Source organism: Pocillopora verrucosa, chromosome 9 (assembly GCF_036669915.1).
Source record: "Pocillopora verrucosa isolate sample1 chromosome 9, ASM3666991v2, whole genome shotgun sequence".
Taxonomy (NCBI): domain Eukaryota; kingdom Metazoa; phylum Cnidaria; class Anthozoa; order Scleractinia; family Pocilloporidae; genus Pocillopora; species Pocillopora verrucosa.
In genome coordinates, this window is record NC_089320.1 from 21,990,972 (window position 1) to 22,007,319 (window position 16,348).

Genomic DNA, 16,348 nt, shown 5'->3' on the forward strand with positions numbered 1-16,348 from the left:
CGCGATGCTCGCGTAGCTCCAGAAAAGCTCGTCTCTGATCTGGACTCGAAATCCGAATGTAGGGTGCTGCAGTTTTGAAAGAATTGAGAGGCGATGTGGTTACTAGGGAATTAGGGAAAGTATATCGAGACTAAACGGTGGAGGAGTACAACAAGATAATTTTGATTTTATCAACTGAGTTGATAATGTTAATTGGCCATCGTTAAGAGTTTCATAGCTGACGTTTCTGGCGTTAGTCCTAAAACAGACCGAATGATGAAGGGCTAACGCTCGAAACGTCAGGTTTAAAACTTAACGGTGGCCAATTTACATATCAACTCAGTTGATTATACCAAAATTATCTTATTGTATCGTGACTAGTTGTACGCCTCTCAAATCTCTTTGCAAAGCTTGATACTCCGCTGTGAAGGGTTAGTTCTCAACAGCGAGGAACGGAACTGACCAATCACCGCTGTTGAAACGTCACCTAACACAGCGGAGCATCATGCTTCACAAGATGGCACCAACCAGTCGACTTCATCGCCAAGGAAGAGTAAAAAATCTTGGGAAATGCATCCAAAAAGCGACGAGATAATTTTATGAGGGGGGGGGGGGAAGAGAGAGAAATTAATATAGACTACTTCGAGAAAGAACAACGTGATCAGTGATGGAAGGTCGAGCAGCAAGCGCTTGGCGGTAACGCAAAGAACACGAACGTAAATCTGCAGGCACAGTGACTTAATGTTACCACTGTTATGCTCCTCAGCTGACTAGCAAAACACTCAAGGCGGCTGATTATTTCCTTACCATACCACCCCTCACCAGACGTAAAAAATGTTTTCAACACTTTTAAGTATACCTTTCCGTTTTTTATTGTACGGCTTATAAAAATAAAATGCTGCCTTGAACCGGGAAAGGAAATACCCAATTAAATCATTATTAATTACAGCTAATTACTTTGCAGAGTTTCCTTTATACAGTACGTAAAGCCTAACGCTAGACGTAAGATTCTTCTGTGAACAGAATGTTTTCGATATCGTCATGAGAAGGAGCAGGATAGGCTCCGCTCTGCGCGCGCGGCGTGCGCACTTTAGCGATGACTTGCGCTGTCTGTGGGCTGATTTTGAGCCCGTTAGCTTGCGCATTCTCGCTAAGAAGTTCCCTGATATCCCGAATCTGCGTCACGTCAGTTCTGCCTTCGGAAAACGTTGAATCAGCACCGATGCTAGATCGTTCGTCCAGGCTAGACACCGACGACGAAGACGAGGTTGCGCTTCCTCTCCGAATTCGAAAAGATCCTGGCGAATTGGGCACTGCCGAGGTCCCCCGAGCATCAACTGAAGATGCCCAATGCGTTTTTGATTGAGCTTCGTGAGGAAAGAAGTCGGAGTGTGGGAAGTGAGTAAGAGAAGAACTATAGGGCATGGAAGCTGTACCAGCGGATGAAACAGAACCAAGCGCTGATCTTAATTGGCCAGAGCCATGACTTGACGATAGCCCGACAGTTTTTCGAACATTTTCAGGCGGCGGTTTTTTATACGACCCTTCACTTACGTTTCGTTTCTGATGAAGGTTAAGTCCAAATGGTGAATGTTCCAGTTTGCGGATTCCGGCACTTGCAACTGTGCTGGCGTTCACCTCCTCCACTTGCTCCCATACGTTATCATTCTGGCTCGTTGGCGACATTGGCGTTTTAGGTGTCGAGGAAGTTTCGCTCCTTTCCGAATCCAATCTATCGTTACCGAAGACGCCTAATCTCCCAGGGAAGCGGGGTTGTTGCTCTCTAGCTTCGAAAAATGCCTTTGCTTCCCTTGGAGAAATATGGTCCTTGCTAGAATCCACTTCTTTGACCTCCTTTCCTTCTGCACCCTGAAAAAACGCAGGTTTTGAATTCAATTCCCTCCTCCGCTGCATATGTTCCTGATACGATGGCGCTGCAGGTTGTCTCCGACGATCGACAGCTTGGAAAACTTGATCGGGGTTTGGAGACGGAGAGCGAGGTCCTCCAGGCGATTGTTTGGATACGGGGGAACTAGGTGGCACAGGAGATGTCGAGTTGCTATCAAGACTGTCCGAAATAAGACCTTGCGTTTGTACGGAATGTTTAGCTTCCATAGCCCGTGACAAAGACAATGGGTAACTTGATACAGGATGAAGACGCTGGTATTGCGTTACATTTTGCGTGACAGGAAACAGTCGCACAGTTTGAGGCGAGTGTGCCCGGCGAAGAACAGCAGTCTCTAATTTCCGGCCACTAGCCGTAGTCTTTTGAGCTTGTTTATGTTCGATAAGTTCAGCGCTTGTCGTTGTACTACTCAGTTGTCTTTTAGAGCTCGGGTATTTCCGACTGCTTTTCATTCGTAATTTCATCGAATCCGGATGTAACCCGAGCGGCTCCGAACTTCTACGACTGATCGCTGCATGTCCTTTCGTTTTATTGGGTTCATAAAAAGCGGCGCTGAGTTTATTAGAAAACTCAACGTCGTGCCTCTTGAGAGTGGGCGATGAACTCGGGGAAGGAATTCCGGAATCACAAGGAGAGCTTGGAGTACTAACACTCTTGTTCGTTGGGTGAACTGCGAGCGTGCTTGTTACATACAAGTTCGAATCACTTAAGTGAATAGAGTTCCTTTCTCCTTTGGGACTCAGAGGTTCCGGTGATTCTATCCCGTCATCCGTAGAGGACTGACTCAAAGCAGTCCGTGAGTCCTGGGTACTACCCTCCGAATCGCTGGTCACATGATTAGTGGTAACGATCTCGCTACGATCGCCAAGAATCGTCCTTACTTTATCTCCCATGATAGCCACACTGTGTTCAATAATAAACTGAATCACTGGCGGCACTGAGTTTGATTGCTCGGTGGCGGGAATGCTGGAACCTTTTGGCGCCCAAAGCATGCTGGGAGCCACACACACGGCCAGGTTATAAGCGTTCATGTTATTGGTCTCCGCATTGTCAGCAATGTGATATAACACGCACAAAAATGACTTCAGTAGTTCATAATTGAAACGGTTGATCCCGTCCAAAATCCTAAAAAACAAAAATGTTGAGAAAAAAAATTTAGCCGCATCGAAGTAAATACAAACTTAGTGTGCGCATCATGATTTGAGTGTCGAAAAGGCAAACCCGGAGACACCAAAACAGCCAATAAGAAGGAAAAAAAAACCTAAAGAGAGCCAATAATGGCCCAGAGCAGTCAGTCCTGCACCAATCACAGAACATGGCAAATCCAAGCTATTACGATCCCGGATGGCTTTATAAATTCAACTGAAAATGACAATTATGACCGAGCTTCTACACTCGGAGACAAAATTGTAATTACTCGAAGTAAATCGCAACATCAGGGTAAGTAGACTGCAATTCTGTCGGGCAAAAGTTATTCCTAGCGTCCAAAAAACACGAAAAAGATATTTTCATGATCAGGTATAACACAATTTTACGGCGATACACCACGTTTACTTTCGCATGAAACACAAATTGTATTCGCAAGAATGTGATATCAGAGAAGAATTGTCTTACCCCTTTATTTGTTTCACTCTTTCGTCCTGATCTTCGATGTTGTTTGTGGCGACTAAATCTTCGTAGTTTTCACTTTCAAAAATACAGTCTGGCAAACGGCGAAGGAATTCCTAAAAATAAGAAAAGTCTTCAAACTAACTTCCATGCGATATAGCGGCCGAACTTGTGTACAAGTATCATTTTACCATGTAGTTTCCATCGCCTTTAGAGTGGTAGGAATACACTAGCTTCTCAAGGAAAGCATATTTGGTTATCGATCGGATTAAATCGAGTTAAAACAACGACGACAACCTTTTGGTCAGAGCAATAAAGCAATTATCTTGTACCTTCATGACAGAGGCGGTCACGACTTCTGATACGTCTTCAAAATCTACCAATTTACCTAAAGGAGACAAAAGAGCACATTTACAACAGGCTCAAATAATTATCGGTTATCTTCCAAAGTAACACCGCTCTACAGAAATCCGTAACTCCTCAATGGGGCTCTTTTGGGAGGAGTCGATTTCATTAGACCTCAGTTTGCGCACTTTTTATGGCCCCATTTCGGAGTACAAACACCAACGGCTGCATGTCATAACATTTAAAGAGATACATTCTCAACCACTTTACGTTATAAGCCCGTCGTCGAATCGTGGGTGCAAGTTAAAAGAAAACCTTTTCAATTTGTTCCAAGGGATACAGGAAATATTTCAATGAGAAATTTGCGTATGATAATATAGCTCACAAGTTAAAATTCATTAATCAATTAATTAATTAATTAATCGATAAGGACCACTTTTCACCTTCATCCAGTTCGATTTTGATTTCTCTAGCAATCCTGGCATTCGCCGATTTTCTGAAGATTCCTGTGGTACTTGGACCATATCGAAACAAATGTAACAACAAATCCTGTACTGCTTTGGGTACAGGCTCTTCCTCGGTACACAGCTGAGTCAGAGGTACTCCGAAAAGCCTGGAAAATCAAACACAAATTGATTTGATCGCAAACACAATTCACCGCGACGAGTAAAGTGAATCTCCATTACCGTGAGAACTGAATCAAAATCGCCGTGAAATAAAACAAAATGCTAAGCCGTTTCCTAACCTGCCCCGTGCGAAGTGTTCCATTTTGCGAAACACGACGGGAAAAAAAAAAGAAGTAAGCGGCGTTTTTGTGTAGTTTGCCACCTACTTCCTCGTAACGTCTTGCGCTTCACGATCACGTGATTAAAGTTGTTTCGTAGCATATAACATCTCCTATGACTGGACCCAAACATGGTTCTTTTCAAACATGTCCCCTCCCTCCAAAGAAGTAGTTTACCTCCTCGACCTTTACATCTTGAAGGGGCCTCTTCGTCTTTCAACGGATTGGAAAGCACAAACTTTCAGTTTTTCACAGATTGGAAATGACCAAATTGAAAAATCTACACTACTCAAATTCAATCCTTCTTGTGTTAACATGTTACGCAAGAAAGTTAACCGACGCATTCTTTATAAAGTCATGACTCCACTTACTTTCCAGCTGACGAAGAATTTCCATCCAAGGAGTTTCCTTTAGTTGATCCCGTAGTTTTCTTGTGCATGGCCCAATTGATTATCGGCGATTTCTTTATCGGATTTTTCCATCGTTGCTTGCTAGGAGCATTATGAACATCTATCGACAAAACATGATAAAATTCAGGAGGAAAATTCTAAATTAAAAAACACTTGCCATAGTAGTTAGCCCAAAAAAAACTATGGTGTGAGGCAAAAATTTTTATATTTAGGACACTTTTGATTCCGACGCGGTGCATTGATTTTCACCCCCCACCCACTTTGCCTGAGAGCAGACCTCATTGTTAGCGCTAAAGGACGCGCGTTTGTCCACCCACAGGGAGACTTGAGACGAGTCTAAGAGAACGCTAACCAGGGGTCTGGTACTGAGACCTGTCGCAGGCTCGCGTTGCTCAAGGCGTAATACTTTCCTGGGGCTCAGAAACGCTCGTGCTACCCATAAGGCCACTGCGTCTCCCAAGCACTTCACTTCGCCTGCCACGATACAAAGACTGTTTACAAGCTTTTATTACCGCTTAAATTTACCCCTCTGCACATGTCACGTCGCTAAAACTGCTGACCAAATTTTACCGTTTGGGTAGCTACAAACTTTATTCCTGCCAGCTGAAGCTTAAAACCTCACCTATAGCTATTCTGTTGGGTATTTTCTTGTTCCTTTTAAGAATAAACTGACATTGCGTTTCAGGAGACAACGGATCCATTGACGGCAGTTGCTGGTCAAAGTCAAAGGGAAACCCATCTTCATCCGTTAGCGCCGCCTCACGCATGTGGTTCATTTTGATCGCGAATGGAAACTCATGACCTACACAACGATCAAGAAAAGAGAGAAGTGGAGTGAGAGGTTTAAAACTTGTTATTTGATAAGCAGCACCAACTATCAATAAGGAAAAAAAATGAACATTTTCTATTGTGCGACCGTTGCATGAAAGCCTCGACAAGGAACAAGAAAATTTCTTCATAATAGAAAACGAAGAGCAGAAAATACGACTGAGTCAAAAGTCGCTTCTGGTAAAGAACTCTCTCAAGCAACTTAAGTCATGATAAATTTTTTTTTTTTCCCTGATCGTCGTTTACTACTCAGTCCCTCAGTTGACAATTTTTTCGTTGTTGTCATTTCACTTCTATACATTGTGTAGACATCGTAAGATACTAGAAATGTTTTACCTATTAATGGGTACGCGCCGTCCTCTTTGCCAGAGAGAACCCACAGCTGAAACTCGGACAGATCTTCAGTCTAACAGAAACAAAAGGATTCATTTTTTATACACAGCATTAAGTTAAAACATTGTTAAACTTTTGAAAAATCTAGCCTCGGCAATTAAAAGCGTTTAGATTATTTTGGAACGTCGTTCTTGTTTTTACTCTATATCTAGTTCTTCTCAAATTGAAGCCTCTCCCTGCAGCTGAGTGTCGAGGAGGGGTCTTAAGTAAAACCTACTTCACGAAAGTGTAATTAAACTTACCTGAAATTGAAACTGCGCCAATGACATTTTAACGACTGTAGCTGCATCGTCCATGTTGGTGACAGTGAACGACTTGGACTGAGAGAAGAACATATTTGAAGTAAATAACGTGATAACGTGAAGGCAGTGACATTATTACAAAGGCCGCCACGAGAAAAACTTTAGAGAAAATCTCCCATTAAAATGTTACAACACCACTTGGTTACGTTGCTGCATCACCAGAATACCAGTAGTCCCTCGTTCCGCGCGAAATCCCTCGTGCAAGTCAAATAACAATTGGTTCATACGTCAGCGTGCGTTCATCGAGATATGAAGCACGCGGGAAGTTTGGAGAGTACGAAAGATGCGTAAGAATTGCTCAAGGCGTAGTCGAGAGCAACTCTAGCTTCTCGAGTGCTCTCCAAACTTACCGAGTGCTTCATATCTCGATGAACGCACAGCTGACGTATGAACCAATTGTTTAATAATATTTTCAACCCGATGGAAAATTTTTTTCTCGAGGGATTTGTTTGCTGACGTCATGAGCGTGCACAATAGGAATATGAAGCACGCTCGCGCAATTGAATTTGATTAGACAAATTTACTAGCTATGTTATCATAAATTTGACAGAAAAATATCCTGGCGCCACCTGAACTGCTGAAAGCTTCCCGGTGTTCACGCGGGGCAAGGATAAAATGCCGTGACTTTTTTTTGGTCGATTTCTATTGAATCGTGCGGCTGATTTTTCTACAAAAGGAGGAGCTGTTATATTTCAAAAGATAATAGTTACTCTCTAAAGCGAAACTCACATATCCTGAGGAGTCCGGTGACTCCATGTCCCTGTTATACACTTTAAGGCTGACACATTTTGGATCTTCACTGTCCTTCTGTTCTTTCACGTGCCTGCGAATGAAAAACAAACTAAGCATGACAACACTCCTTGAAAAAATAAAACATAAAATAAAAAAATAAATTTTAAATGAGGATTGGTGAGACGTAGATACCTAAATGAGATAAAGGAAACAGTGTGTGAGGAAAGCAGCTGGGTCATGGTTTGTCTACCTCAGCGTTCTTCTCTCGCGAGTGACCACTACGTCATTTCTTCTAACAATATCAATACATTGTAAAGCACAAAGAAAAATATTGAGTGGAGGATATTGTCTTATCTACAGCCAAATTCCTGAAGCTAAAATTAAATGAAATGTATGTGGACAGTAAGGAGAATTAATATCGAAATCCTGGCAGTTACAAGGTTCAATGGTTCACTCTTAATATTTCGACATCTTTGTCTTTAATCTGAGTTACTATTTGCCATTCTTCCTCCGTCTCTAGGAGGCTAAAAAAGACTGCAAATATCATAAAAAAGATTAAAGAAAAGGTAGCGATACTCAAACTTACTTTGTCAGAACACTGTGCCAGGCTTCCTTGTCCTCCGGTGTACTGCAAATCACAAAACATTCTAATCAACAATTTTAGTCGATAATGGATTTATGAACACTGACAATACCGAAAACAGAGTCATAACAAACCATAACAATCAAAACTCATCGCGAGATGTTATCAAGGTATTAAGTTTCTCGCACTTTGTGATTCACCACAATTTTGATGGACCTTATTTATCCTTGCCGTCACTTTTTTATTCCATAAACATTTCTCAAAGACCTTGGACTGTTACCTAAATATTTCCTGCCCTTTGAGGACAGTTTTGCCTCGACGTGGAAAAAAAGCTCTTTACATACGCGCAATTGAGAAAGCGTCACACTTAGACGGGAATCATTCTTACTTGAACGCAGCAACAAAGTTTGTAGTGGGCCAGCCAATCACAAACGACCTGTCAGCGGATTTCGTCGATTCACACACGTCATCGAGACAATTAGCCAACCAGATCTCACTAACCCGAACTCGATGCTTAAGCTTGAACGTCGCAGACCTAGAATGTTAATAACGAAATCATCACTGTAAACATGGCTGCAAGACTACCTATTGTTTTTACAAACCCTTTTTTTCCCACAATAAGCGCGATGTAAAATGGTTGCTTTTGCTTACCCCAGAAGAGTTAAAAGAAAAAAAAAAAAGAAAAAAAAGGATAAATGAGAATTACGAATAATAACCCAATTGACTATACACGAAACGACAGTAAGACTTACCTTGGTTTTGCTATTAAAAGAAGGTCATCAAACAAGAACAGATGTCTGTCTTGAGAGGACATACCCTTGAAATGACAATAAATTGAAATATAACTGGTGAAAAAGCATCCAAGCATCATGGATTAAAGCTTACTCATAAACAACAAATGTCGAAGTCTCTGAAGAGATTTTGTGTGAAGAACTTCCTTCGTGATGTTATTGGATCAGCTCGGATATTTCGTTCTCTCCCCACCCCCCCCCCCCCCCTCCAATCCCTTCCCGAGTCACGGATGCCTTCTTTCAAGTCGACTTCGGAAATAAGTTGTAATTTGGCGCTTAGCTTCGGACTTACCTCACTTTTCGATATTTCGTAAATTGATCCGTATATTTATATTCTTTCACAGTTTTCTTTAAGTTGCTTCGTGCTTTTCCAAGGATTCATTTACACTTTCATTTTAAGGTGAAGAGTCGACGACCGACAGAGCAATTATTTGGAGAAGAAAGCCACAAATCAGAAACACTTACCGAGGATAATTGCACTGGACCTTCCTTGATGAAAGCCCTCGCTGGGAAAACTTCGGGAGACAGAGGAGAGCTGGGTTCGGATGAATTCTTCATTCGCATGCTTCCGTCTATCGTCGAACTAGAAACACAAATTTCCGAGACGATAAGCAAGAAAATAACCAACTTCGCGTGATCTACGGTATCCTGGTTTAAGGTGGTTAAAATTTACCTGAATGAAAGTCGGTTTGTTGAGACAAGCAACACCTCAATCACTTTGACGCACAGATAGAGTTTAACAAGTTGAACGCGAGGTACATTGATTGTACTCCAACCAAATTATCTTTCATGTTTACGTGACTAAACATACTTTACATGTTATTCAGTAATTATCGACAACATCAAAGTGTTCAACGCCCTAAAAAAATCACTGTCTGGCAGTCAAGCGGAAAGCAATTAGTGATAATCGGGGAAAATAAAAGAAGCCGGCTGTTTATTGACGAATGCATGTATAAACACTGAAAAGATTTAACACTTGTTGTTAATGAAAAAAAAAATAAATAAAAAATACTACGTAGAGAGCACTAATGTTTACTTTTAGGAAATAAAACAAACTGACGAGAACCTATAACATCGACGAAAACCTAAGAACTCTCAATATCGATTTCACTGATTTCAATACTAAAGAATTATGCAATTAATTTGAGATTTCAATATGAGATGAGTACAGCTACACGTCCCTTTTCAACAACTTCCCTTCTTGCTTTCAAAGGTTATCAAATGCCAACATCTGTCATAGAAGTTTTCTTGTTGGATATCATTGTCATATGCTTTGACTTTGAATCCGCTCCTGACTATGTCACTTTTAAAAAGGTCTTCAATTCTCTCTCACCAATGTTTTTACCTTTTTGAAGAATGCGTTTTTCCTCCCAATGCGGCTTTTATTACAGTTGTCGGGGCAGATCGTCTCCGAGAACTGCCTTGTTTAAGTCTCTGTTTAGGAAAAAAGACAATGACTTTATTCACATCGTTTTTGTGGAGTCATTTATTTAAGATTTTACTGACGTGTTATGGAATGATACGTCCGTAAAATCGCGAAGAATAATCTGAGCCCTGAGGTAACATTTAGAAAAATCGAGCGGGTGAAAGTTTATTCTTCAAAAGCACTGTTGCTATTGACACTGAATGACGAATCATACACCATTTCACTTCATTCTGTCGATGGAATTTACTCGAACGGTTAAAATGTAAACCAAATTTGAAGGAAAGTATATTCCTTTAGACGAGAAACATTTCATCACAGTTTGATGGTTGCTACACTAAGGCAGCAACTATAATACGAGTAGTAAATTGTTTCGTTTACACATCGGCTCGTACAACACAGATTACATCGCTAATGTACTGATTAATTGAGACAAGTAGGTTACACTCAAGTGGAAACACTTGAGCATTAATGAACCACCTTTAACTATTTAATTAATCGGCCGATCAGCAACTCCAAACTGGTACGCCGCGAGAGGATGTTTAGACTTGAACTTCATCACCGAAAAGGATTTCTTACTCAACCCTTTACAATCTAACATCAGTATGCATATTCTCCATACTGTTCTCTATACATTTCCTAAGGTGCTGACGGCGAGCTCTTGCTTACCAGTCGAGAGCTGCTTTAGTTGCTGATCATTTCCTTTATTCTCCTGAACTCAATGTTTGATTCAGACGTGTTATTGTGAGGAGAAATTAGATGCTAGTCACTCTTAAGGGTTTAAGGGTTAAGTTCTCATCGGTTGCTGTTATTATGGTGACTATAAACACTGCTCTATCACCTACTCATAATTCTCTTCACTGACTGTAACTGGTGTTGTTCTAAACGCCAACGACCAGCAGCGCTAATAATTTTGTTGTTGCTAGCACACTATAAACTTACGTGAATATTTTGTTTTTCTTGAAGGCATAAGTTATCACTGGGAAACCTGTCTTGGATGTCGTAGATTTTGCACTGTGAAAAGGAACAGACTGACATTAGTGAAAATATTAAGAACAACTTCGCAAAAAGAAGATTAATTCCTCCTGTGACAGGAAAAGTTGTTTTGAACACGACCTTCACCTCAACTCTCTCTTGACAACTTTATAGCCATTGTGGCGTGACGTGAGACGTAACGTGGACAAGTTATGTCAAGTCACACACAGCTACACGAGTTATATGTGAGGTCAATAAATTCAACTGAGTTAAAAGGTTAAGCTATAGTTGAACTTCTTTCACTACATCTGCTTTTAAGATTTGAGAAAAATCCAGATCGCATTTTTCAAAGATTTGTCAGTACTTCTGTTGAAAAAACTGGTATCTGATGTCCAACGTAGGCGTGACAAAGATAAACCCACACATCGAAGAGAACTTTAGTGTAAGTGAAAAAAGAATCCCACTGAGTGTTGCATCGTGTTCAACAACGACAAACCTTACAAAATAAAGAGAACAAAGACAAAAATCCCTTGATGACGCTGTGTTATAAACCGAGTGTTATTATTACAGAAGGCGGAGCATTCTACTTATTTAAAATGATCTGAACTGTCTGCAGTTTGGCTGATAACGGAACAAGTGGGTCTTGAATGACGAGATGCACTTGCGATACTTAACCGCCAGGTAACCCTGATATTCTAGGGCAAATATGTTGCTTGTTTACTGCAAAATGTCATTATCAGTGTTTAGCAAGCCTCAAAAGATTGAGATAAAAACTCGAAAAATGACAAGGGTACACTTCGTGTTCTACTGGTGATGAGGAACAGGAACAACAAAAGAAAGTTTACTCCTTTGAAATTGCAAGATTGTGTGAAACTTTCTGTGGCAGAAAAGCCACCACGACGGGAATTAAATCCACTCTGACTTAAATTAAATTTTATCCTTTAAATATGAGCGAAGGATTTTGTGCGGAATTAAAAAATACAATGAAATCTTTCCGCTTTTTCAGGTTTTGGCCCGAAGCCCTAACCCATAAAACCATTTCCGAACCCACAACTACCTGAAACATTTCCCTGAAATATTAAAGTGTGCCAAACCACTGAAAAAAAATTAATTAAAAGATAGTTAAAATGTATGACTAAATAATGTTACTTGTCAAATACCACCAACAGTGCAACAAGTTTTTCCGACTGCCCCAAAAGTGACGAAACTCAAACAACAATAAGCTGTCTTTAAAGCTCGGACGTAGAACGGCGGAAAAGCGCACATAACGTGCTTGAAAATAGAATTACCAAGAACACTTAAAACAACTTGAACTCTAATCCAGCTTAAGACCATAAGGGTGAAAAAGGGAAAAACAAGTATGCAAGTTTGCATGACTGAAAACACATAACATGTCTACAAATCGTGAACACAAAATTAACAACTGCAAGCGTGACATTAATTCGACGCTGGATTATGGTTGGCCACAAAGACAAACAAGAGAACAGATATGCATAACAAACATATGCAACACTCGTAATTATTTTGCCAACGCAAAGTTATGATTTTCAGACAGTGTAAGGAAAACTCGAATTCTGATTCGGCTTAGGATTATTAAGTAAAAATGAAAACAGAAAAAAAACAGCACAAAAGAGATAAGTGGGGTGGCTGGACTGAAAAACGAACCACTGATTGTGTACTAAATGTGAGAACAAAACTTGAATCATCCAACTATGTTAAGACGGGGAAAACCTGATCTTACTCCGACGTGATCATTCTGAGAAAAATAATACGGAATATGTACGCTATGGATTGTTTTGAGTGAGAACAAACACGGAAAATCGTCGTAATCGGCTTGTTGTCTTTACAGGTTCACAGTTGATGCAAGTAAGGGCTTAGAATTGAGCTTATTTCCTGTAAAATTGATATCATGAAAGATCGCACTAACGAATTTAAAAGATAACCGATTGATAACGATGTAATGAACAACTCGTGAAATATTTAAGGTAGATATGTCACGGCATTAACACCCTTCAGTATATGGGACAAATCGATCGAAAATAAAGTCATTTCAAGGCAGACGTAACAAAACAATGGCCAAATCAAGGAAATGAAAGGTTTTCAAATTCCACTAAGGTGATATGATACCACATGCTCCGACAAATAAAATTATTTTTAAAACACAGGAAATGAAATAATGTTGCGACAAATTTCTCGATGAAAAAAAAGACAAATTGCTGTAATAAAGCGCACGAAAGATTCACAGAAATGCCCCAGGCAAAAGAACCATTGAAGTAATGTAGTTGATCATCTCGGCAAGAGTTATCGAAGTAAGTTGTCATTCTTCTACTGGAATGCTGAACACAATAGCTGCTCTTGAAAGTGATACTGACCTTCCACTCACCAACAAAACTAGAATGTTTCTTTCATCAGGGTGAAGATATACAAAACCCTTCAAGCTAGCCACAAAAACTACGAACATTTAATAATTCAAATCCGTGAGAACACTGTTTTTTCATGTTTTTCCATTTCAGCAGTTGTCAAATCTATCGAAAGTAGAAACAAAACAGATTGCAAGCGGATGTTTGTTACACAACATTTCAACAACTGCGTGCCACCTCGGCAGCAAACACGTTAAAAATGCCAAATTTTTTTCACTGCTGGGAACATTACCTGAGCTTCGTCTGTTCGCGTTTTAAGAGCTCGGCGAACCACCACAGGACTGTGAGACGATACGATTCGCATGGATAAGGCGTAACTTGGCGGCTGTGCTGTACGGACCGGAGTTTTGGTCGCCATAGCACAAACTTCACTCGACGGATGTAAAACCATGAATAGCGATCTTTAGTTCCACAACAGTCAGCAGCAAACTAACATTGTGTTTGCAGAAGTTCCGACGACCCCAATTGAATCGCCCGCTAATTCAAAGGCCACGGATCATACGGCGAGTAGAGAACATAATTTAGCACTTTTCAGCTCAACACCGACCCAGTTTTGTCTTGGCTCGCAAACCGATGACCGACCTTTGACGAATTAGATTCAACCGACCACAAGATCGTGACTGGTGTGAGAACAGTGTCACAGCGTTGCTCCTCTCTCCATGAGGAATGAAGCGAGGTTATTACCGGTTGATAATCGCGTTAAAGTCCCGTTAATCCAAGCAATACTATTTCACTCTAGCCAGACGCCCGACTTTAGAGTGAACACAGAAAACAGAGGTCAAGTTTCAAGACTATCTAAGCAACTGATACAAAGTGATTGCATTTCTCAAATTGTTAGATTGTATTGCTTTCACATAAGACTAAAATCAAACTGACCTCGATAAAAACAAATAACGTCAACCAATTCCAAAATTGCGCTTGTCACTAACCCAAATAAACACACAAATAATATCCCGGCTTATAAATACTTGAGGATTTGGAATGTTTGATGGACCCAGGGTATCTCGAAAAAAAAAAAAAAAGAAAGAAAAGAAAAACAATGTGAACCTGCCTTCGAAAGGTCAAAGGACGAAACTGGCGATCATATGTATCACGCAAAAAATAATGAACATAACTTCACAATACATCGGAAGGAGATACAAGTCAGTAAGTTGATTCATCAACGACTGAAATCCGTGAATTAACAAAACATGACATTGCTCTTTTTGACCACTAAGAATACCGCATTCCACTGAAAGAAGTTTACATATGTGTCCGGAGGGTTTACTCTTGGAACTTCTGGGTGGACATGTGACTTAAAGAAGCTAAACTCGTAGGTTATACTAAATCGTATTCGCCTTCTAGACAACGGCAAGATCAAGTTGTACTCAGGCCAGAGGAGGGTTCTACTTTGAAAGGAAATCAAAGCTTTGAATACAAAAATTACTAGTTTGTAAAAAGTATTGTTACATTTGATCTGTTTCCATGATTACTATTCCAAACGAAGACCAAAATTCTGTGAATTTTATCCCTGCCCTTCACCACCCCCCCCCCCGCGAAAAAGTGCTAGACGGAAAAACGTCTTGGCAGTAATGTAAACACTACTGCTATATTGCGGTGCAAAATAATTAGCTAAGCGAATAAATACATGATAAAAGAGATCTACGCCGAAATCACGATATCTCAAAAAAAAAATTTTAAACACGATCCCTATTCATTGCAAGCGAATAACATCAAATGGCCTTCTTCAAGTGTGATAATAAGTTCATGATAACGATTAGCTGATTTAGAACGCATCAATTGAGCTTAGATTTCATTTCGTTCAATACAGCAATACGTTAGACATCTTAGAGATGCGGAAAGGCGGACAGGCGGAAAGGCTTGATATATTGTAGTGGCAGACCCGCCGGCCTAATAGAACTATTGAGCGTCAAGTAGTCGGACTGCAAATATCAACCGCGAGTTCTTCATTCTAAGCTTAAATCCTACATGGAAAAACATACACCACAACTTATTGATACAGGTCGGTTAAACATCAGGGCGAGATTAAGCTAGATGACACATTTGCTGCAAATCCAAACAAGCACAGAATGCACTGAAATAACAGTAATGATGATGATAAGGTAACTCATAAATCAAAACGGATTGTTGTATGAAATTCATACAACAGAGATGAATGTACTTCACATATTTGCCGCGATTTCCGAAAAAAAAGCACAAGGAAGACTTTGCCAACATAAATAATGACTGTAAAAGTAATTTTCACTAGAATTTGTGTCTATAGGAGTGGCGGGTCTTGACCGAGGGTCAGACATAACACACAAACAGCACTTCTTGTGATCGTAATGTTACTGATTAGGTCATAAAAGTGAATACTTAGGTAGCTGAGCATTTTCCCGGTTCACGAAAGAATTGTCGGTTATATTCGCATTTTTCTTTCGTCAAGATCCGAAGTTTAAATCGTACTGTGCATATCAGCATTGAAACTGCTTTAGAACATTCAAAAACTGAATTATTACAAACCAAGACCTTAACACAATACTATGGTAAATTTAGAAATCCAATTTTTTGGCTTTATTGTTTCCCACAGATTTCAGAATAAAAGCTTTGTGGCTTTGTGGCTTTGCGGCAAATTTGAAACTGATGTTAATTGTGACTTGCGGTTTTCGAAATTATTTAGCAACGAGAAAACGCGATAATGCTTCATAGAGTTGACAAATTTTCATAAGTTCGGAAAGGTCCAATTCATAAAGTTAATTACATTAATCAACACCTCCGTAAAATCTAATTATTTCGATTGAAATAAATTTTAAGGTTACGGTTTGCCCGAATTGTCTGTCAGTGTCTTCTAACGTGCCTACAAGGAAAAAAGCCGCACATAGTCACGCAA

At 40.2% G+C, this 16,348-nt stretch overlaps 1 protein-coding gene across 5 annotated transcripts in view; it reads right to left on the reverse strand.

Annotated features, from left to right (window-relative positions):
- Window positions 1–832: 832 nt before the first annotated feature.
- LOC131779884 (uncharacterized) overlaps window positions 833–16,348 on the reverse strand; it is a 51,023-nt gene continuing 35,507 nt past the window's right edge. For 4 of the 5 annotated variants that reach the window (XM_059096481.2, XM_066172805.1, XM_066172806.1 and 1 more), the window contains 15 exons: window positions 11,027–11,098; window positions 10,007–10,095; window positions 9,127–9,244; window positions 8,623–8,687; window positions 8,259–8,405; window positions 7,874–7,915; window positions 7,285–7,378; window positions 6,496–6,573; window positions 6,197–6,266; window positions 5,655–5,834; window positions 4,994–5,132; window positions 4,282–4,451; window positions 3,826–3,881; window positions 3,500–3,609; window positions 833–3,010 (listed from right to left, as the gene is read on the reverse strand). In XM_059096481.2, the coding sequence (XP_058952464.1) occupies window positions 976–3,010; window positions 3,500–3,609; window positions 3,826–3,881; window positions 4,282–4,451; window positions 4,994–5,132; window positions 5,655–5,834; window positions 6,197–6,266; window positions 6,496–6,573; window positions 7,285–7,378; window positions 7,874–7,915; window positions 8,259–8,405; window positions 8,623–8,687; window positions 9,127–9,244; window positions 10,007–10,095; window positions 11,027–11,098 (3,465 nt within the window). In that variant the 3' untranslated portion in view covers window positions 833–975. Of the gene's footprint in view, window positions 3,011–3,499; window positions 3,610–3,825; window positions 3,882–4,281; window positions 4,452–4,993; window positions 5,133–5,654; window positions 5,835–6,196; window positions 6,267–6,495; window positions 6,574–7,284; window positions 7,379–7,873; window positions 7,916–8,258; window positions 8,406–8,622; window positions 8,688–9,126; window positions 9,245–10,006; window positions 10,096–11,026; window positions 11,099–13,711; window positions 14,364–16,348 lie in introns of those variants that run through there. The other variant, XM_059096484.2, reaches the window with a different exon arrangement.